Raw genomic sequence first — 22,304 nt, 5'->3', positions numbered from 1 at the left:
TGTTTGGTTGAAGCGAAAATAAGAAGAAATAAAAGTAAAAACTTTTCTTTTTCTTGTTTAATTGTGTAGAAAGTAGTATATACAAAAACAACCCAAAATGTGGAATAAGAAGAAAAAGAGTTGAAAAAAGGACAAAGTTGTTCATTTCTTTCCAATATAACTCTGTAGGACCCACTACATAATTTTCTATCTTATTATGGGTACCAAACTGTGGAAAATATTTTAAAATGGTGTTTTCCTTCCTATGTATGACTTTTCTCTTACACTCTTATTCCAAACTCAACCAAACACACCTGCATTTGTTATCTCTATATTTTTTTTACTTTCTTTTATGAATATGAATATGGATATAACTCTATTACCAAGTTTACGATCACATATTGTATATTACATTAAGACTCGTAGTCTCTTTTTGTACAATTTTGAATATAATGTTAATTCTTTTTTATTATTTTCTCTCTCTTCTAGTTAGTTATATTAACTATTATAAATGGTATATTTTTTACAGAGTGTTGAATATGATGTCAATGTTTTTATATTGAAATTAGCAAGAAATGCGTGTTGTGGCACCGATGACACGTAGTTGATATTTTGTAAGTGTTTCGTTCAGTTTTAAGTAAAAAAAATCGTTTTAGGTTTTAATAATTAATTTTTGTTCTATTTTTTTATATATTTATTAATGATAATATTTGTTTTATGATTTTATATGTACTAATAAAAAATATTTATCTTATTATTTTTAAATATTTATCAGTATTAAATATTAAATATTTGTCTCTTATTTTTTTTATGTATCAATAGAAAAGATGTGTCCTATAATTTTTTTATATATTTAATTTACAAATATTTATCTGCGATTTTGAATATTTATTAATGATAAATATTTATCCCGTATTTTTTATTTATCAGTAGTAAATATTTCTCCTGTGACTTTTTATATTTATCTCTAACAAATATTTATTTCATTTTTTCTATGCATCAATTATAAATATTTATCTTTTGTTATATCAATATTAAATATTTATTCTGTTATTTTTATATTTGTTTCATTAAAAAATATTTATCACATATTTTTAATATTTATTAATAACAAATATTTAGTATGATCTATTCTTAACTTCTACAAACCACTTTATTTCTCAATGGTTAACTTCTAAAAACCACTATTTTTTTCTTAAAAAAATAACTCTTTTTCTTTTTTTTTTGTAAAAACACCCACTTTATTTAATGAATAAAATTATCATTTTTATTCCTCATATTGTTGCAATAGTTAAAAATAAGATGCTGATTTTTTTATAATAATTTACTTTCTTATATAATAATTGATAAACAACTCTAAATGAATATTCAATTTAGTTTTTTAATCAAAATAAATGTATAAATGTAAGAAAAGCTAAAAGTGGTTATGAAAGCAAGGAATGGATGGATTAGATTCTACTCATTAACTAAAAAAATAGTTAATACAATAAATTAATGTGAATCGGTGATATTTAAGTTTCCATAAAGAATCACCTTAATCCAGTTTTGAGTGTAGGTTGGTTGGCATCAAGAAATCAGAGGTGGTTGTGTTTAATCCATCCGCCGAGTCAACACTCACTACTTTGTGTCTTCAACACCAAGCAAACCAAAGGAACAAACCATTCTCATCAGGTTTCGTTTTCTCTAACCAACCTATCACTATTTCATCGAACCAATCTATTCACCCCAATTACCAATCTCTCTTTCGCAGTAAACAAAAACTTGGTGGATTTCCAATGGCTGCTGCAGCTTCAGGATCAGTGGCGAGTGATATATGGAAATCCCATTTGGCAATGGCACTTGTGCAGTTATTCAATGGTGGCTACCATGTAATTACCAAAGTAGCCCTTAATGTTGGGGTTAACCAATTAGTTTTCTGTCTCTATAGAGATCTTCTTGCTCTTACTATCCTCGCTCCCATCGCTTATATTCGTGAAAAGTATGCTCCTTTTTCTATTTCCTTTTTAACATTAGGGTTTGTGATGTGTATGGTAATCACTCTGCCTGTTAATTTTGAACCCATTCAATATCTAACTAATATCATTAGTTTATTTATCCTTTGTTACATTAGTTTGGGGTTATTAGTTCATTAGTTAAAATCTTGTTCTAGTAATGTTATTGCTTGTTTGTGGCTAATGGTTCCAGACATCCATTATTGCTCAATTGGTAGTGGGAATGAGATGAGGATCCCTTAGGTACCGGGTTCAACTTCCTTACCGTTATCAGCAATGTTAGTCACTACTTTCTCGCCCCTTTCCCCTAAGTACTGGTTTCGACTCCCACGGAAGGCAAAAACTTGTTATTTCCAACGGGGAAAGGGGGGCGAGAAGGTCGTGACTAATAACGGTAAGGGTCGGGATGTTACAATCATATATGAGAATGACTGCTAATTTTGATTGATAGTTGCATAGGTGAATACCTCCTCTGTACATTTAACTATGTATAATCTACCTAGTTATAAAACAAGTATATTCTCTCCATTTATCTCTTGTTTAAGGTTATTCACATGTCTTTGTATTGTTCATTTTTCTAATATTGTATGATTATTTTGATTATACCATGGTGGCTTAAGACGGACACGACCGATCATTACTAAGAACCTCCTGATGTCATTCTTCTTTCTTGGATTAACTGGGTGAGATTTTTGATATTGGTCACTTCCTTCCTATTTCAGTCACACATGAATGAGAGAATCTTTTATTGATGGGTGTGGTATTTTTGCTTTGTGATTTATGATCAGGATATTTGGCAACCAACTTCTTTTTCTTATCGGTTTAAGCTATACAAATCCAACTTATGCTGCTGCCATACAACCAGCGATTCCTGTCTTCACATTTTTGTTTGCCGTAATGATGGGGTCAGCTTTGCTCTTAATATTAGTAATTTTAACTTGTGGGTGTGTGTGTTGCGTACCATATAACACGAACACAAATTGCATACACAAGGAGATACAGTAATGCATACATTAACAAACTTTTTCATGCAGTACAGAAAGAGTGAACTTGCTCAGATATGAAGGTCTGGCCAAAGTTGTAGGAACTCTTATCTGTGTTTCTGGTGCCATATTGATGGTTTTGTATCGCGGTCCAATTGTGATAGGATATACCGAAATTGATCATGTAACACAAAATGAAATTAGTGCCAAAGGTCAGCCTGAGCCTGCTGGATGGTTTGTCGGCGGTTTACAGGATCTTGGGCTAGACCATTTTCATCTTGGGGTTCTGTGCTTGATAGGGAACTGCATGTGCATGGCTGCTTTTCTAGCCATTCAGGTATGTGTCATTTTATTATATCTATTTAATTAAATGGCTATTTTGATATTTTCCATGCTTTCATACTTGTTATCATATTAAATGACTTATTGACGGAAGCCTCATTCTTTACATTAGGTCATTGTGCATTTAACTTTCCACCATTAATTATTTTCAGGCACCGGTATTAAAAAAATATCCGGCAAATCTATCTGTCACAGCATATTCATACTTCTTCGGAGCTGCTATGATGGTGACAGTGTCATTTTTAATGACTAACGAGTCAACTGACTGGAGTTTGACATCGTCAGAAATACTTGCTGTTATTTATGCTGTGAGTTGCCAAAATTTTAAATCAGTCTCCAGTTTCATAAACCCTTGTTAATAATTGGTTATGATTTTGGTCCATATTAGCACATTGAAATGTTGGAGTTGTCTTCAAAACATGGCCCCTGTTATTTGTTTGCAACACATCAGCTATCAATTATTGACTGTTTGGTAAAGGAAGTCATTTTTATTGGAAGTTAGCCTTACTTTTTAACAATATGTAAATTATTTGGTGCAACCTGTTTTAAAATTTGTTGAAAGATTTTACTGGAAGTGAAAATTTTGTTGTGATGTGAAAGTTTATTGTTTATTGATAGGATAAAGATTTGTACGGCGATGATGAATTCTATTGACAGTGTTCAATTTTTGTTTTTAAGTTCAATTTTCTGATATAACTAATTCTTTTGATGATTGATGGGGTTTTTAGCTCTAACTTATAGCTATTCCTCAGTATTTTTATCTTTTGCTTTTACTATGTGTTAAAAAGCTGTTCATATTTTGATAATAATCCATATCAAAAACCTTTGTTTCAATATAATTATTGATGTTATACGCTAATGCTATTCCTACTCTGTATCTCTAAACTACATATTTAAATTTATTTGTTCAGGGAACTATTGCATCTGCCCTTAACTATGGACTCATTACATGGTGCAACAAGATATTGGGGCCAGCTTTGGTTGCCCTATACAATCCACTTCAACCTGGCTTTTCTGCCCTACTGTCTCAGATTTTCCTTGGAAGTCCAATTTACTTGGGAAGGTATGTTATAGCTCCTTTTACTTCCAGTTTTTGATTAACTCATGCATTCTATTCTAACTTAAACAAATGGCTTCAAATCTAACATTAAAAAAACTTTGAAAAATTGCAATCCGTCACTTCATTTTCTGAAATAATTTTACTAGTTAGGACTTAACAAAGAGTGCTTCTAATATGAATCTTTTAGAAAAGAGTTCAAAGCTAGACCATTAACGTTAACTTGGTATAGCAGGTTAATCCAATTTTTTTTATTATTGTTAAGGAAACTTAATATCATTACAAACTGATAACAACACAAATGATGAAACCATGTATAGCGGGTCAGTCCATAAGGTTCACCATTGGACCAAGACCATTTAGAAGCCCCATTAACAAAATGTGTTTACTTTCTGTAGCATGCATTTTGAAATTATTATTTTTTAAAGTTTGTTATTATGCTTATGTTTCTTATGTATGTGACAACAGCATCATAGGAGGGTCATTTATCATAGCTGGTCTATATACAGTTACTTGGGGATCATATAGAGAAAGACAGGCACCAGTTGGAGTTACTTCTCATGGTCCTTGGGTAGCTGAACCACTTATCCATGAAAAAAATGCATACCAAATAGGCCACTTATTTTCAGGGTCCTCTAGTGTATCCTCAAGTCCAAAGTTATCAGATTAAAGAAATGAAATACAAAATATCAATGTTTTGTAAAAAAAAAATACAGTTGTTGTCATGGTTCTTCAATCTGGTACTTCTGTCACATTTAGTGATAAGCTAGATATAAATCCGAGGGACGCACTGGCTAATTTTGAAAAACTTTGCAATAAATTATTTAAAGAAACCAGTGAGAGATTTTATATTTAAACATAAAATATATTTTTTTTTATATTAAAGACATTTTTTGTAAGTTGAGACAAATACCTTATAAAAATAATTAAATAAAAAATTTAAAGAGTTGTATAGTAATGTATTTGTTTTTTATTTATTTGTGTTAAAAATACATTTCAAAGCATAGAAGATCCATTTGTTTTAGATTTTTTTTAAAATGATTTTTATAGTGTTTTAATTTTTGTTATAATATTTTTAAAAAAGAATTTTAAAATAAAATTTCAAATGAAAAATTGGTTTAAATAGTTTATGTTAAAATATGATTTTAAGTATTTCATTTATTTTCTACAATTTTTTTAAATGATTAAAATGAAAAGCTATTTTAAAAAACTCTTCATAAAAATTATTTTTGAAAATAATGTTTTAAAAAAAATATATAATTTTTATCATTTTAAAATTTCTAATAATGAATATACAAGTTTTTAAATATTAAAATTACTTTTTTTAATTGGTAACAAATGAATCTAAATTTTTTTTTACTATTTTTAAATAAATTTTCATAACAATCACTTTTAAAAATATGAAGTCAAAATTACTTTTTTTTTAAATGTTAAACAAACGAACTTAATATCAACTATCAATTTTAGATATTATGTAGTTATGCCTATCTAATAATAGTATATTATATCACTTGTTATGAACTCATAGTTATGCTCTTATATTTATTTATCTTAAGATTAATAATTTGATATAAATTTTATGTTGAATAGCTGTTGAGATGAGGACTTTAAAGTTTATTAAAATGAGATTTTATAATTATATACTTTCCACACATTGAATTATTCTTACAAAATAATAACAAGAATTTAAGTAAATTTTCTACGGTATTTCACCTTATTAATTTTTAAATATCACAATACTTATATTAATTATGATATACAACTATTGAAAATTCTGATCATTGAAGATGAAAATCGTAAAACAAACACCATTTTATATATAATTTATAAAAAATTATTTTAAAAATTAAAATAGGTAATTGTATAAATTCATTTTATAAGTTTTTCATCTTTTAATTATATTTGAAAATAGATTGTTGATAAAATTCAAACTATTAAATTATTAATTTTTAACAATTAACTATTGCCGTCCGGTTAAAGATAAGAACTAAGCTTTTCATGTAAAAAATAGACTTATCTCTTACTTGCACAAGAAGGAATTGAATTAACTATCGTTTTAGAGATAAATAACCTTTTTTTTTTAATGCAATTGGACCCATCTTCTAAAGACCTTTTCATTGTCTGTAGCCTTTTATATCCCATGTCTATGTGATAATGATGATACGCTTTTCTTCCCTTTAAATTAACTCTTTAACCTCGAGTAAAACAAAAAAACAAAACTTAACTATCTCACCAACAAATATCTTAACTACAAATTTTGTAAAAAAAAATAATTCAAAAAACTAAAAATATTAAAATTGGATGAGCTGATATGACCAATTGATTTGTACCTATGTCTAGTTCATCCATACCTAAAAACCGTTTCAACACAAAATGAGAGGATAAATTAACAAAATCGATAGTATTATATGTTAGATTGCGTTTTGAGTTTTTATTGAAGAAAATATGATCATTTTAAATAAAATTATAAATAAAAAAGATATCGCTTAGAATAAAAAGATGAGAAAAAATAATACTTTCTTAAAGAACTTGTTTGCATTGCATTGTTGAGAATAAAAAAGATGAAGTGAAACTCACTTTGTTATGGTTACTAATGTAGAAGACAATATTTTTTATAGATATATAAAAGGAAACGGCAGCTCAAATAAATGGGAGTATAAGATTTTCTTTTTATTAGAAGAAATGATAAATTTTAATATAATTAATTCATACAAGTGTGAGATTTTAAATTTGAATTTAAACAAGTCCTACTTAACAATATTGAAATTTATCAGTTGAATTACGACTTAAAAAAAATAATTTTTATCTTTTATGAACTAAAGTCTATAATTTTCACGACTACTTTTTGTTTTGTATCTATAAGAGCCATTTTAATTTATTTTCTTTTAAAAAATTTCAAATCAACTATAAGATTAATTGTTTTTTGAATAAATAATTATTAACATAAAATGTCAAAAAAAAATTGCAAACATATTCACGGGGATCTGATTGTGGCAAACATGACTGCTAAAAATGATTTCGGCTAAAAAACAACAAAAGAAGATCTGACTGTGCACAAAAAATTGAATAACAGTTCACTGGAATTTATGCTGTCTTTCACTGGAATTTATGTTGTCTTTCACTTTAGCAGCATGGTTTTATTCTTTAACACATTTCTCTATTTTTACTAAACCTTTTAAATTGCTATTGCTACTTAAGAATTAATTTGATTTGGATTTAACTTTTATGTGTCATGTTTTAATTTTATATGTTGATTTGTGACAATTTATGTAGAAATTAATTTTTAATAGTGTGGAATATAAATATTATACACTATTTTGTTTATTATTGTACTATATTATTATTAAAAAATATATTTAATTAAAAACAGTTTAATTTCAATTCGACTTCAATTGCATCTTTGAACTAGTAAGTATATCAGTTTAATAGTCGATCTGATTTTAATTACCTTATAAATAATTGGATTTACATTAAAACAAATCAATGATATACCTATATTTAATAAAAGGTTTATAATCTTTTTTATATCACTTTATTTTTATTAGTACATCTCGATAGATATAGTGTCAAATTATTAGTATGTAAAATTTTTATTAGTATTTTTATTGAACTCTAAATTTTTAGTGATGAAACTAGTGAAAAATAAGCTTTTTTTTCCAGCACAATCATCATTAAGAAGTAATAGATTGGTAGAGGGAGTAAATAGGTCTATCAAACTAAAATTTTCACTAAAATTAAGATTAGTCAGTTTATCTACATACCGATTAATTTTATGATAGATGTGAATAATCACACATCTTAATTATTCGTGATCTACAAGAAATATGATTTTTTTGAATAAGAGATGTAACATAAATATTACATATTTTTCTTGACCGAATGACGTTGATTATAGTAAAAGAGTCTATTTCCACTAAAATAATAGTCAAATCTAAATTATAAGCCATTGATCTTGAAAAGAGAGACGAATGACAATAATTCTCAATAGTTTATAACATTGATATTTAAAAAAATACGAATGACGAGTATTCAATGACACGTAGTTATTCCTCAACCTAGATTCTTCATGTCTTAAAAGGTACTATATATAGTGGATTATAGTCTATATATATAGTGTGATGACCAATTGAGTTTTCATTATTACCAAACAGATCATCTAATATTCACTAATATATTTTTTTGCCCATATTAATTAATTGTTTAATCAAAACTCTATTTAACCTTATTCTTAGCTACCTCTTAGGGAAATATAGCAATACGATTCAACAAACTTAAAAAATAGAAAAAAAATTTAATTTATTTTAAGTGTGTTAAAGTTAATATTCTAATTTTTCCCCAGTCACCTCTCATTATTTATTATTCCTATCAAACCTGTAACCTTTTGAAATAAATAAAAAAGCAACCAAATAACTCAGTTATATATGGAAATAGATTCTCTACCTTTGATGATGGGTGACTTTGATGACTTTAGTGTATTTTAAAGTAAAATTGGTGATTAAAATTAAGTATTAAAAATTATTTAGATAAGAGAAGATGATTGATAAAGAAAAAGATAAATACAAAGTCACCAAAAATAAAAGATTAAAAAGTAAAGAATCTTTAACCTTTATATATCGATACAAACTGTGTAACTAATTTTTGCAATGAAAATGTTCAATACACAAAGTCAATTATCTTTCAATTGAATTTTCTTTACACTAAGAGTCGAATATCAAACACTTGTTTAAGGTGTCACTGTCTCCTCTCAACACAAGAACACGTCGGCAACCTAATTATACCACCCAAAAGTTTTAATATTTTTGTAACAACTTTTGAAAAAAATAAGAATCCGAATATAATTTATAAACAACTTCAAATAAAAAATTGTTTTTAATAATTTTTCACGAAAATCATTTTTTAATAGATTTTTTTAAAATAAATTAATTTTTATTACAAAAAAATAAACATAGATTTGGATTTTTTTCAAAGATAGCAAAAAATATACTTATAATCTTTTAAATTTAATTAAATTTCTACTTAAAAATCTTTAAGTTTACTTTTTTTTTTCAATTTAATCTTTTAAATTATATTTTATTTGTATTGTTTGTTTTTATCTCAATTTTGACATAATTAATTAAATTAAATATTTTGATTATTTAAAATTTTACCAAATGTTATAGTAATATGTTCTTTATACAAAAAATTCATAAAATCTTATATATATATATATATTTATGAATTTCTCTACAACAATTTAAATATATATATAATTTTAAAATAATATAATAAAAATTTATTTATATAATTAATATCTTTAACTTTCTTCGCATACAATGTAATTTTTAAATTAGATCTTAATATATGAAGAATTTTTTTAAATTTAATAAATTGCATACATAATTTAATAATTTATTAAGAATAATGATACAAATAAATATAATTTAAAATATTAAAATGAAAAGAAATCTAAAAGATTAGATATATATTTTAATATTTAAAAATCTTTAACAAATGATGTTTAGATTATAGAATGTCACATTTTTCTTGTTGTTGCTGTTAAAATAAAGCTTTAACTAGATAACAAAATGGCCCTTATAAACAAGGAATATTTATTTAGAAAAGTAATTTTTGGAGATATAACAAAGTGAAGTAAAAAATGAAAATGTTAATCTAGTTATTATTTTTTGGTTTCGACCTAACCGACGACCTTTCACAACGAATGTTTATGTTCTTGTCTCTCTTCAATTTCTCTATCAATCAATCAATCAATCTCCAAACAATTTTTCTCTTCAAAATTCCAATTATGTCCCCATCACCATCACCATATACCCTTTGAATCTCATTCTCCTTCTGAACATTTATTCTACAAAACATCATCACACTGTGTGTGTTCTTTTCAACTTCATTCATCACACGAAATGCAAAAACCCCATCACTCAATTTCATTTGGGTTTTCTCTCTATTACCAAAAGACATGGTCTTTGCTAAAATCGCTTCATTAGTATCATTCAATTTCACCACCCAAAAATCCTCACTTTCTTCTTCTTTCTCTCTTCAAGATCTCTCTTCATACACCCATTTGAAACAACCCCTTCAAACAGTTACAACACCAACCTCTTCTCGCAAGAAATGCATCAGAACAATCAGGCTTGTACTTTTCCTCACATTGTTTCTTTTTCTAACATACTTTGTTTTTATGTTTGTTTACTCTTTTTGGAATATTGGGTCTGGTAAATACTATGTTGTTCTTGATTGTGGTAGTACTGGAACTCGTGTTTATGTTTATAATGCTTACATTCAATATAAGAGACATAGTAGTCTTCCAATAGCTATTAAGTCTTTGAGAGATGGATTGCATAGGAAGAAACCTATTGGTAGAGCTTATGATCGAATGGAAACCGAACCTGGGATTGATAAGTTGGTTTATAATGTTTCTGGTTTGAGGGGTGCATTGAAACCATTAGTTAGGTGGGCAAAGAAACAGATACCTGTGCATTCTCATAAGAGTACTTCTTTGTTCCTTTATGCTACTGCTGGCGTTAGGAGACTTCCTAGGAATGAGTCTAGGTGGTTGTTAGATAATGCTTGGTCTGTGATTAAGGATTCTCCTTTTATGTGTAGGAAGGATTGGGTTAAGATTATTTCTGGTACTGAGGAAGCTTATTTTGGATGGATTTCGCTTAATTATCATAGTAGAATTTTGGGGGTTAGTCCTAGGAAGGCGACTTATGGTGCACTTGATTTGGGGGGATCGTCATTGCAGGTTACTTTTGAGAGTGATCAACAAGTTAATAGTGAGACTAGCTTGTATGTTAGGATTGGATCGGTGAATCATCATCTCACTGCATATTCTCTTGAGGGTTATGGTTTGAATGAGGCGTTTGGGAAGTCTGTGGTGCATTTGTTTAAGAAAGAGTTTGGATCGTTGGTTAATGCAGATATGAATGGTAAAAATATAGAACTCAAGCATCCTTGCTTGCAAAGTGGATACAAGGAACGGTACGTGTGCTCTCGTTGTAACAAGGGTGAGAGTCTTGGTGTTGGTGAGAAACAATTGAGTAAGCGAGGAGGTTCAGGAACTCCAGTAGTGCTTGTTGGTGCTCCTAATTGGAAACAATGTAGTGCACTTGCAAAAGTTGTCGTGAATTTGTCTGAATGGTCAAATCTCAGTGCAGGACTTGATTGTGGAGTGCAGCCTTGTGCTCTGCGAGAAAATCTCCCTCGCCCGTATGGCCACTTTTATGTGATTTCTGGATTTTATGTGGTGTTTCGGTTTTTCAACTTGACTTCTGAAGCCACGCTGGATGATGTGTTGAGAAAGGGTGAGGATTTCTGTGAAAAGAGATGGGATGTTGCCAAGAGAAGTGTCGTGCCTCAGCCATTTATTGAGCAGTATTGCTTTAGGGCACCATACATTGCCTCACTGCTAAGAGAGGGTTTGCACATTAATGATAATCAAATATCTGTTGGCTCTGGCAGCATCACTTGGACACTTGGGGTTGCCTTGTTAGAAGCTGGAAAGGCATATTCCAATGGATTTGGGCTTCGTAACTTTGAATTGCTCCAGATGAAAATAAGTCCTCTTTTTCTTATGGCCATTGTGTTGTTTTCTTTTATTGTCCTTCTTTGTGCTTTGCCATGTGTTGGCAATTCGATGCCGAGGTTTTTCCGGAGACAATATCTTCCCATTTTCAGGCATAACAGTGTTTCCAATGCTTCTGTTCTTAATATTCCATCTCCTTTTCGGTTTCAGCGATGGAGTTCAATGAGCTCCGGTAAGCTATTTGCACAAACACAGATTTCTGATTACTTTGGTTCAAAGCTTTTCCAAGATGCTTACCAAATTCCAATCATAAACTTTTGCTTTCCTTTCAATTTTTACTATTAAATGTAGTTTAATGATCATCGCCTAATTATATATCATGGTAAATTTTTACTACTACTATATCTTGTTTTTTATAACATTCTGATCATATATCAAAAGGTTGTTGTCGTCACAATTCCAAATGAACTCCATTATTCAATATTCTGCAGATGGTTTCATTTTTGTGGGTGTATAACCAAGTTGTTGGTTTCGGATGATATATGCATTTTGTATACAACGTTTGTGATATTCCTTTTAGAGAATTGATCGTTGTTATGCCATTGTATGCTGATGATGATGCAGGGGATGGAAAAATAAAGATGCCACTCAGCCCAACAATTGCAGGTTCACACAGAAGCCCGTTTGGCCTGAGGCATGGTTTTGGTGATAACAGTGGTGGCATCCAGCTTGTCGAGTCTTCCCCGTACCTGTTAGCTAGTAGCGTCTCACATAGTTCTTCCTCAAATAGCTTAGGACAGATGCAATTTGACAGCAGTAATATAGGGGGTACCTTCTGGTCCCCCCATCGAAGTCAGATGCGTCTGCAGAGTAGGCGATCACAGTCTCGAGAAGACCTCAATTCCTCAGTGGCTGAAGCACACCTGGTGAAGGTTTAAAGGCACCATTTTCTGGAAATATTGGTATGATTAAATCAATATTCTCTTTAAAATTACACCTTTCTAAGAGTTTTTCTTTTTTTGATTTTACATGGGAATTCTTTTTGTTACATAGAATCAGCTGGCTCTGTAGGCAGAATATAATAATAAAGCAAATATATATTCTTTTTGTTTATTTTCTTTCTGCATATTTAATTAATTCATTACAAATTCCTTGCAAATCAAGATTTCCACACATTTTACCTAAAGTTTGTAGATTTTGGACTGCCTTTGTACTTAACAGAAATTATCATGTTGGGATATGAGTTGTATACTGATAATTTGGACTCTCCAACTTTAAAATTTATGGTTTCCATAGTGTTGTTATATAGCAGCTATAGTTGCACTATAGCGTTATAGCATAATTGAATTTGAACAAATTGCTATTGTTCCATGATATGCTATTTACTACAAAATATTGTCTAATAACGCCTTTATAGCATTGTTGCGCAACAGAATTGGAACAAACCGCTAATTTACACAATCCGCAATTGACAACACTTGGTTGCCATCATCAGAGAAGATTAAACTATTTTATGAAAAAGAACATCTTAGAGTCCTATATATTTTTTTCGCTCGATCTTCAATTTGTAAAAGGTTTATATTTCTGTCATACCATTTCAGAGGTTTTTGTCATGGAGATGACTGAAGCTGAAGAAGATGCTACGTAATTGGTTGATTCCAATATCCGTGTGAGTTTACTTCTCATGAAGCTCACTACCTAAACTGGACTCCGCCACAAGTTTCATTGACCAAACGAGTACTTATTCTAGAATACAATACAACATAAAGAATGTTTCATGTTCTGCCTCAATGGTTTGGTTTTAACAGTGCCTTTGGAAGTGAAGTAAATAATCAAAAGACTAACATACAAAAGATTGGATATCTGTTTCATCATATTGACAAGATCCATTAACTATTAACTTTTCCTAAAGCATTTTTTAGACTAATTGATTGTCATTACTATAGAGAATGTTCTCTTGTTTCATAGGTGACTGTTTACTTGGAAAGGATGAACCTCTGAAAGAAGTTGTAAACATAGTTTAATACCCACATCTTATACATCAGGTTTAAAAGACTGACACATTATGCATCAATCACTTGTGCTGGACCTAGTTTTTGAAGATTTGTCTGGTATTTAAATTACCTAAATAGAATGGTGATACATGATTTAAGTGTTGCATGTTTGGTTTTTCGGAGGTGATTTGTGATGTTTGATGTAAGTGTTCTCCTAAACTTTGGAAGTATTTTAGTAATACTATTATTATTTATAATTAAAAAACAAACTTTAAAGTTGAGGAATACCTAATGAATTTTTATATTTTTATATAATTATTTTTCTATGACACCCTTATTCACTAACTCTTTTATTTCATCTATTTGTCTCTGCAATAAATAATTAAGAGTTTTATTAATAAAACAATAATTAATATAATACAGTTTGAAAACAACCGGTAGACAGAAACAATTTTTTTTTACACTACATTAGATTTTTACACTACAATATTTTTTTACAGTGTACAAGTGAAATAAGTGTTGTACTATATACAAACTTATTTTCATCATTGAACTAATAAATTCTACTTATTTTTTTAGAACATGCTACTTGTAACTGTATATAAGATTTTCTTGTCAAATATTTTTTTCTTTTTATAAGATCAGTTACAAATTACTACAAGCTGCACTACTTCTTCACAAGAATACCGTTAATCAAATGAAAAAAATTATAAAATCATCCATTTCTCCTTCATAAAAATTGAAGGATAATTTTAGAAAGCGAATGCATATAATTGACACGTGAAAATTACTTTTCTTAATTCTTGTGAATTGATCGAATGATGTTTAGACACAACTTTTGACAATGTATATTCATACCATTCTTCCTTTTTTACCGTTCTTTCTCTCTGCTTGAGACCAGTTTGTCTCCTCTAGACTACTCCACATCCACCAAGGTTGTATTTCATACGATGGTATACGATTTTGTGTTCAAATAAAATTTATCAAATGCATCTTATATATTTGGATGAAGGTATACAAAAACAATAATATTTATTTGTTGTACTCTTACTTCTGAGAATATCTTTTGATATTTCATTGTTATTACTCAACTCGGATCAAAATTAGCATTGTTTAAAGGTTTATACTAGGGGTGGACATAATTATCGGACCCGCCCGAATCCGACCGACCCAATATAAAATTTAAATTTACGGACGGGTTTTTTCGGGTTGATGGGTTAAGCGGGTGAAAAATAAAGGTTCATATGGTTTTATACGGTCGGGTTCGGATGAGTAATTTGGATCCGCCGATACCCGAACCCGACCGATTTATATTATTATTTTTATATTATATATTAATATTATTAATTTTATATTATATATTAATATATAAATTTAAAATACACAAAAAGTCACTTGCCAAAAATAAAAAAAAAAAAACCAATTTATTAAAAAAAACCCAGCCACAAGGCAAATGTTTTTTAAAAGCAGTCCAGCCCAACAACAGAACCAAGTCCAACAACTCAGCCCAATTAAAAATAAGTTAGGTAGCAGATTGGGCCAATAAATTATAAAAGAGCAGATTTTTTTTTTCTTAAATAAAAGCAAAAAAAACTGAATAATTTAGAATGAAAAAAAAGCAAAAAAAGTCCAATAAAATCCAACCCATTTTTATCCGCCCATACATAACCGACACCCGATCTACCCGAACCCGACGTACCCAATTTAAAATATAACGAAATTTTTCTTCTAAGAGCATCTACAACGGGAGTGAAAATGAGTTCGTCCGCCAGGGTGTAATTACTTAACTTCCAGTTTTTTGTGGGTTCACCGTTGGAGTTGTGCCAAGGTGTCATCACAGTACCGTCAGGAAGGAACGGTGCTTCACAGCAGTTACCTTTTTTTTTTTTTTTTCTATCTACTTTCACAATTTAATAATAATATAATTATAACCGCTACCTTTTATTAATTTATTAATAATAATAAATTTATCATTTTTTTTAATTTATAGCGTTAACTTCTTTTTAATTTATTAAATAATAATAATTTTGTAACCATTAGCTTTTTTTTAGTTAATATACCACCGTTAACCTTTTTTTTCTCCTTTAATTACGATTGTTAACTCATTAATAGAAACAATTTGTTACTCATACTTTTTCTTCACAATTTTTGTTACAGAAGTTTATTAAAATTTTTATTAACGTACTTTTTTATTTATTTTTCCATTTAAAATAATATTTTAAGTTATAAGAAAATTAAATATTAATGTATAAATTAAAGTAATGAAATATAATATGATTTTTTAAAAGTCAAACTGTAAAAATGAATGAGTTGATTTAAGGTGATGTGGCATAGTATAACTTGAATCATGTTGAGTTCACCGTTGGAGTAGAAAATGAGTGAATTGCTTCAAGATGATGTGGCACAGTGGACCCCATCTAAAGAACCCATATTGAGTGATGCTCTAAAATGCCACTTATTAGATTTTGCGTTAAAAAGAAATAATGATAGTGAACGTGCAAAATAACCAGCTATGCCATGCATTTAACAACTTCCACCGTTGATCAAGTCACTCTCCTTCACAAACAATCCATGAAACCCATAAGGCACCCTCCGCGGCAATTTCACCTCCGCCACAATCTCCAACTCCGCCGTCTTCGCATCCATCACTATAAACCTCGACTCTCCTTTCTTCTCATCATGAATATAACTCACCAAATAACCATCATCCTCATCACCACTACCCTCTTCCCTTCCCACAAAAAACGGCTCACCACCATAACAACCTTCTCCATACATCCTACACCCAACTTCCTCACCCATCAACACATCAATCTTAACAACTCCCGCAAACTTCGGCGTTGGATTCCCAACCGCCGCATATACATACCTATTTCTTTTCCCTATATACTCATTATTTATCACTCCTAAATCCAAATTCCTCTTCGATAAAGGTTTTCTCGTTACAATCCCCGTTTCAATGTTGATACTCACTTTCTCAACCACCATATGAATAAGTTCCAATCTCTCCATCGTATGTTCCACAGAGAGAATATTCGGCGCTATCAGTGTCACCGTTTTCCCATCCTCCTCATCCCACGCATTTATCGCGTGAAGGTTATTAAAACCAGGAACATCTAACCACTTCATCTTCGACTCATCGTTAGCGTAACGAGGAAGAATTCCGATTCTCGATATTTTCGAAGGATCCGATCCTATTGGAGAACCACCGAAAAACATCTCCAGAAGATTCATTCCGATCTGAATATCGCCGAACACAGCGTATTTTTTAGTAATCGCGAAATCGTGGAGAAACGTAGGTTTTGTCATGGAGAAAACGGGAACGTCGGGAATTTTAACTCCGTTTGAATCGAACCGGAAGTAAGTTAAAAAAGGTGGGACAAGACCGTAACGGAAAGCAAAACATTCACCTGTATCGGCGTCAATTTTTGGATGCGCCGTCATACTCATGAGGAGTTTGCCGTTAAAATCGTAACGGCCGAGTGTTTGGATGTCACCATTTGAGGTTAGTTTAATTTCATAAGGAAGATCTGATTCTCCCAAAGCGAAAAGACGGTTACCAAAGCGAGCCAAACTCGTGTTCGCCGTGCCAATGCCGTTAGATGGATTGAATTGACCGGTTAAGACACGTGCCGCGGTTATGGAGCCACGTGCGGCGGTAGCAATTAGCGTGTTGAAACCGGAGAAAAAGTTTGGAATGAGTGGGTAACCTGCTTGGTTTTCGATTTTGTATTTGTAGGTTTTCACATAACGGCTACTGAGTGTGGCTTTTCCGTTTGAGATTTTAACGGCGTGAAGCATGCCGTCACCGTCGAAGAGATGGTAGGGTCCACGTGGAAGGAATTGTGGGTTTGAACCGTTTCTTATGTAAGCGCCGTTAAGGGATGGTGGGAGTGTGCCTTTTATGACTTGGCATTCTGTTGGAGAGAGTTCGTTAAGAACTGGTGCGAAATTTTGGGATAACACGTGTCTTGGATCTACCGATGGTTTGATTGGAGGGTCTATGAAATTGTTTATGATGTTGTCGAATGCATTGAATATTAGTGCTGTTACTGGAATTGTTTCAGGTTTTGTTCCGTTTGCATTTTTTAAGGTTAGTTCGAGGTTTTTTTGGGTAGTTGTTGGGGTGGTTTTTAGTGCGTTGGTTTGGGGATTTTCTTCGGTTCTAATGGATGATATTTTGAGTGGAGTGATTGAAGTTGAGGGTAGTTTAGTTGTTATTACGATGGGTTTGGGGATCATGGTGATAATGTAGATTAGAGATATTGGAGAAGAAACTATATTTAGCTTGTAATGAAAGAGTGAGAAAATTGTGATTTGTACGAGGATTTGAGGAGGGAACTGTGATACTATTTATGTTAGATACAGGGCCGCCTAAGACCTAAGCTACTAAAATAAAAGTTTTAGGACAACAGAAATAACTTAATAAATGGTTTCGTAGGTAGAAAAACTATCTCAATTAATGAAAGATAAATTTATAACTAATATTATTTACATTATAAATATCTCTGTGTTGGTTCCACCTTGGTTGAGTGGAAGGATGGAAAAGAATTTAAGATTTAAAATTTATGTAGCTTCCCACAAAATAAATAATGTAAACACATGTCTAAAAATTAAAAAGGATATTGATTATTGATGAATACATTAATTGTTAGTATTAAATTTATCTATAATTTTTTCATTAACTTTTTATTCTACCATTTATTTTATTTTTTTTAACAAATTATTCTATCATTTATCGTCATCTACATTTTCTTTCAATAATTGACTATTATCTTCTTTATAGACAAGAGATGTAATTTATTAACGTCGATTTAATACAATATATATATATATATATATATATTATTATTAAATTAATATCATTTAAATCACAATATAAATTATTAAAATAAAGATAATAACGTTATCCATTGTAGTTAAAATTTTAAATATTTTTTAAAATCTGGTTCATTGCACTTAAATTGTGGTCCATATTATATTTTCCTACTAATTAAGCTTTTTCAATTTTTAAAGCATTTAATAACCATTCAGTCAAAAGAAAAATTAATTGTTATTAAATTGAATGAGTAGATCATTGGATAACTTTTATTAGCCATTGAATTTGAATTGTGTCAGTTACAGTAAAGTTTTAACACGAAAACACCAACTGAATTTTAGTTTCAAGAGAATGAATTAGACTTCTATAATATGATGAATTTAAGTTTAAATTTTTGTTAAAAATAATATTTATAATTAGCATTTGATGCATCTCAAATATAATTAGTTTTTATAAAATAATAAAAAATAAAATTCAAAATAGATATAAAAGTGAAGCAAAGGTCGAAAAATATACATATTTTACTCTCTATTTTCCCTTTTTTATTGCAGAGATTGATGCATTCCAATAATGGCCTTGTTTGGCAAATCTCGTTAAGGGTAAATAATAAAACTGATTTTTCCGTTATGTTATTCATCTTAAGAGTTATGTTATTCATCTTAAGAGTTGAATTCATATAGTAATAAACATTGGACTTATTGGTGACAATTAGGGCAACACTTTAATAATGAAATTGTTGACGAAGATTATATGTAAATAATTTTAAAATCTACTATTATACTAGTTTTTAAGTCCGATTCGCCTCTGTAACGCTCCGGATTTTGATCCAAGACATTACTTAAAAATATTTATTTTCTTTCAAAAATGACATTTTTTTTAAAGTAGTTCATTATATAATCAATAAAATTTCTCTAGTAAATAGTTTGATTTTATTTTAAGAAATAATACAATGCAATTTATCGGATATTATTATTTTTGCAAAGACAATTTACTAATTGTAGAAAATGTTCACTTAAAAATAGAATGATTCAAGTTTTTCCCAGCAGAAGGACCCCGCCTCCGCATTTCTATTTAAAATCGACGATAAAAAGTAAATAAACTTAAAAATTGTATCACATCGGTCTTATCACTACAAACATTATTATTATTTTATTAAAGTACCCTTTTCCCCACGCGTGTGCGTCAAACAAACGTTTCGAGATGTTAGTACCTAAATGTTGGTGTAAGGGGCCAGTTCATCCAACGGCAAAATTAAACCAAATAATAAGTTAACAATCATAAAATATAAATATAAGATCTTTTTGTAATAAATGATTTAGAGAAATTGATTTTATAATTCACAAGGTGTATCAAAAGTTATAAAATGTACTAAATAACTCAAGAAGTAACTCACCTTAGAACAAATAATTATATAAAAATAACAATGACAATGAAATGTATGCAAATCGTGCATGTCATAAACATATATAAACATATATGATTCGGATATAGCCAGCCACTAAGGCGTCCACACAGAAGTCACTCATACCAATGGAGAAAATTAAACCAACCACTAAGGCGTCCACAAAGATGCATATGGTATGCCATAACAATGATAATGATATTCGAAATGTACAAATCACTAGGCACTTAGGCAACCACAAAGAAAAAATCATAACACAAATAACCAGCCACTTAGGCAACCACAAAGAAAATTATTCAAACCACATATCACCAGCCACTTAGACAACCACAAAGACATATTATTCTAGATTGATTTTTTTTAAAAAATTACATAAAACATCAAATTTACGTTATCATAGATGTTCATAGTTAGAACTCGAAAAGTTCAACACATCAAATGTGAACAAATATCTCAAAATCACTATATGTTATTGATAAAAATTAAAACTCATATCACCAAGAATACAATAACAACATAAATTTCATTCATTTTACTATAAAGTTTTTCGCATTCTAAAAATGAACTATTCATTAATGCATTCAATAATCAATTTTCTCATATTGTTAAGAAAATATAAAATTCTCATCAAATTCATCAAGACACATATATTGTTCATAAAAGTCAAGTTTTAAATTTAAAATACTCAAAAGTCAAGAATTAAAATCAAATACATCATAATAAACATGTTAATAATTATATCATTATAAAAATTATAACTTTATAATTAAGTACTCTAAAATATGTATGACATTAAACGTTTTCACTACAAACATATTGATCAATGTATGATAATAAAAATATAAATATAATTAATTTCATCAAGATAGAGATATTACTCAAAAGAAACAATCAACGTATTATAGTTAATTTCTTTACGACGAAAATAAAATCGACATTTTTCTTTTAATACATCCAGATATCATATCAATATCTTATGAATTGCTAATTTAATATCTAGTCTAACTCTGCATGGGGAAAAGCCATTACCTCAAGTGTTTTCCTTCCAGGTGACACTATAAAGCCCTTGAGAATCTCACCAAGATGAATAAAAGTTTATAGCTTCGATCATAATGCGAGAGAATGTAAGGATGATTGTTTGAGTGACTTAGAAAATATTTGAGATAAATGTAATGGTGTGTGATTATGACTTATTTTTCTCTACTGCAGGTTTAATCGTGTCCTAAGAAGGAGAGGTGTATGTGACTAATAAAGGGGGCATAGAGCTGATCAGAGAGAATGAATAATTCTCTTAATTGAGTTTAATTGCACACATGAATAAGGAATTAAATTGGAATAATGCCATTCAATGACCAACCGTTAAGAATTAATTGACATTCATGTATTTATTCTTGCTAGTTGCACATTTGAATGGACACAATATAAAATAAATGTTATTAAAATAAATTATAGTTATAAAAATAGTAGTGTGGGTGATTCAATTTTGATTTAGTCAAAATTAGCTTGGTCATTGTTCACTCTAAGACAGATATTTCTACAAGTTTTAATTAGTCAATAATAAAAATTCCAATAATGAATTATTTAATATAAAAATACTTCATCAAATAATTAGACATCCAAAGAATAATTTGTTTTACTATCGTCACACTAAATTAATCAAAAAGGATAAACAAGACTAAGAATTTTAAATTCATTAATAAAAAAAAAGAGGGTGTTACAACCTCACCAATGGGAGGCAAATGAAATGAACAGCGAATCTCTTTCAGGTACTTTGGAAAATCTTGATATGATTTGCACTAACACACCAATAGTATTTTTCAATAATATGTTACAAAAGCATGTTTTCTACATTTTACTCATGTATTATAGATAAGATGACCTAAAATATAAAAATGGATGAGACAAAATGATAGTAATGACAAAAATTCGTTCTTCATTTTGTCCAAAATGACACAGTTTATAGAAACATATGTGTCACTCGAAGAAATGATACAACTCTTAGTTCTACCATTCACTACATGAAAAAGTATATATGAGGCTATAGAAGCAGCAAATAAGAATATCAAGAAGATCATACAAAAGATGGTGGAGACATATAAGGATTGACATAAAATGTTTCCCTTTGCAGTACATGGCTATAGAACATTTGTTCGCAACTCAACAGGGGCAACTCTTTTCTCATTAGTGTATGGAACGAAAGCGGCATTTCCCATTG

At 29.6% G+C, this 22,304-nt stretch overlaps 2 protein-coding genes across 2 annotated transcripts; one reads left to right on the top strand and one right to left on the bottom strand.

The window, feature by feature from the left end:
* The first annotated feature begins 1,405 nt into the window (after nt 1-1,405).
* On the top strand, nt 1,406-14,043 carry LOC101512271 (probable apyrase 7). The gene is made up of 11 exons (XM_073364350.1): nt 1,406-1,650; nt 1,730-1,957; nt 2,591-2,653; nt 2,759-2,875; nt 3,005-3,290; nt 3,448-3,603; nt 4,207-4,358; nt 4,821-5,019; nt 10,192-12,106; nt 12,499-12,836; nt 13,476-14,043. Exons 2-10 carry the CDS (start codon nt 1,755-1,757, stop codon nt 12,810-12,812), a joined length of 3,405 nt encoding a protein of 1,134 aa, XP_073220451.1. The 5' UTR covers nt 1,406-1,650; nt 1,730-1,754; the 3' UTR covers nt 12,813-12,836; nt 13,476-14,043.
* A 2,078-nt stretch (nt 14,044-16,121) lies between these two features.
* On the bottom strand, nt 16,122-18,221 carry LOC101496280 (probable carotenoid cleavage dioxygenase 4, chloroplastic). Its single transcript, XM_004512380.4, has one exon. The coding sequence runs from the start codon at nt 18,108-18,110 to the stop codon at nt 16,392-16,394; it is 1,719 nt and encodes a 572-aa protein (XP_004512437.1). The 5' UTR covers nt 18,111-18,221; the 3' UTR covers nt 16,122-16,391.
* Nucleotides 18,222-22,304: the final 4,083 nt, after the last annotated feature.

Source organism: Cicer arietinum, chromosome 8 (genome assembly GCF_000331145.2).
Source record: "Cicer arietinum cultivar CDC Frontier isolate Library 1 chromosome 8, Cicar.CDCFrontier_v2.0, whole genome shotgun sequence".
In the NCBI taxonomy this organism is placed as follows: Eukaryota; Viridiplantae; Streptophyta; class Magnoliopsida; order Fabales; family Fabaceae; genus Cicer; species Cicer arietinum.
The sequence above is the reverse complement of the archived record's forward strand: the minus strand, read 5'-3'. Positions and strand labels throughout refer to the sequence as shown.

Excerpts from the sequence above, each read along its gene's own strand:
- LOC101512271 (XM_073364350.1), top strand. The coding sequence starts at position 1,755 with ATGGCTGCTGCAGCTTCAGGATCAGTGGCGAGTGATATATGGAAATCC. Across the intron at positions 4,359-4,820 it reads AGTCCAATTTACTTGGGAAG|CATCATAGGAGGGTCATTTA; the intron begins GTATGTTATAGC and ends ATGTGACAACAG. Across the intron at positions 5,020-10,191 it reads CAAGTCCAAAGTTATCAGAT|ATTCTACAAAACATCATCAC; the intron begins TAAAGAAATGAA and ends TTCTGAACATTT.
- LOC101496280 (XM_004512380.4), bottom strand. The coding sequence starts at position 18,110 with ATGATCCCCAAACCCATCGTAATAACAACTAAACTACCCTCAACTTCA.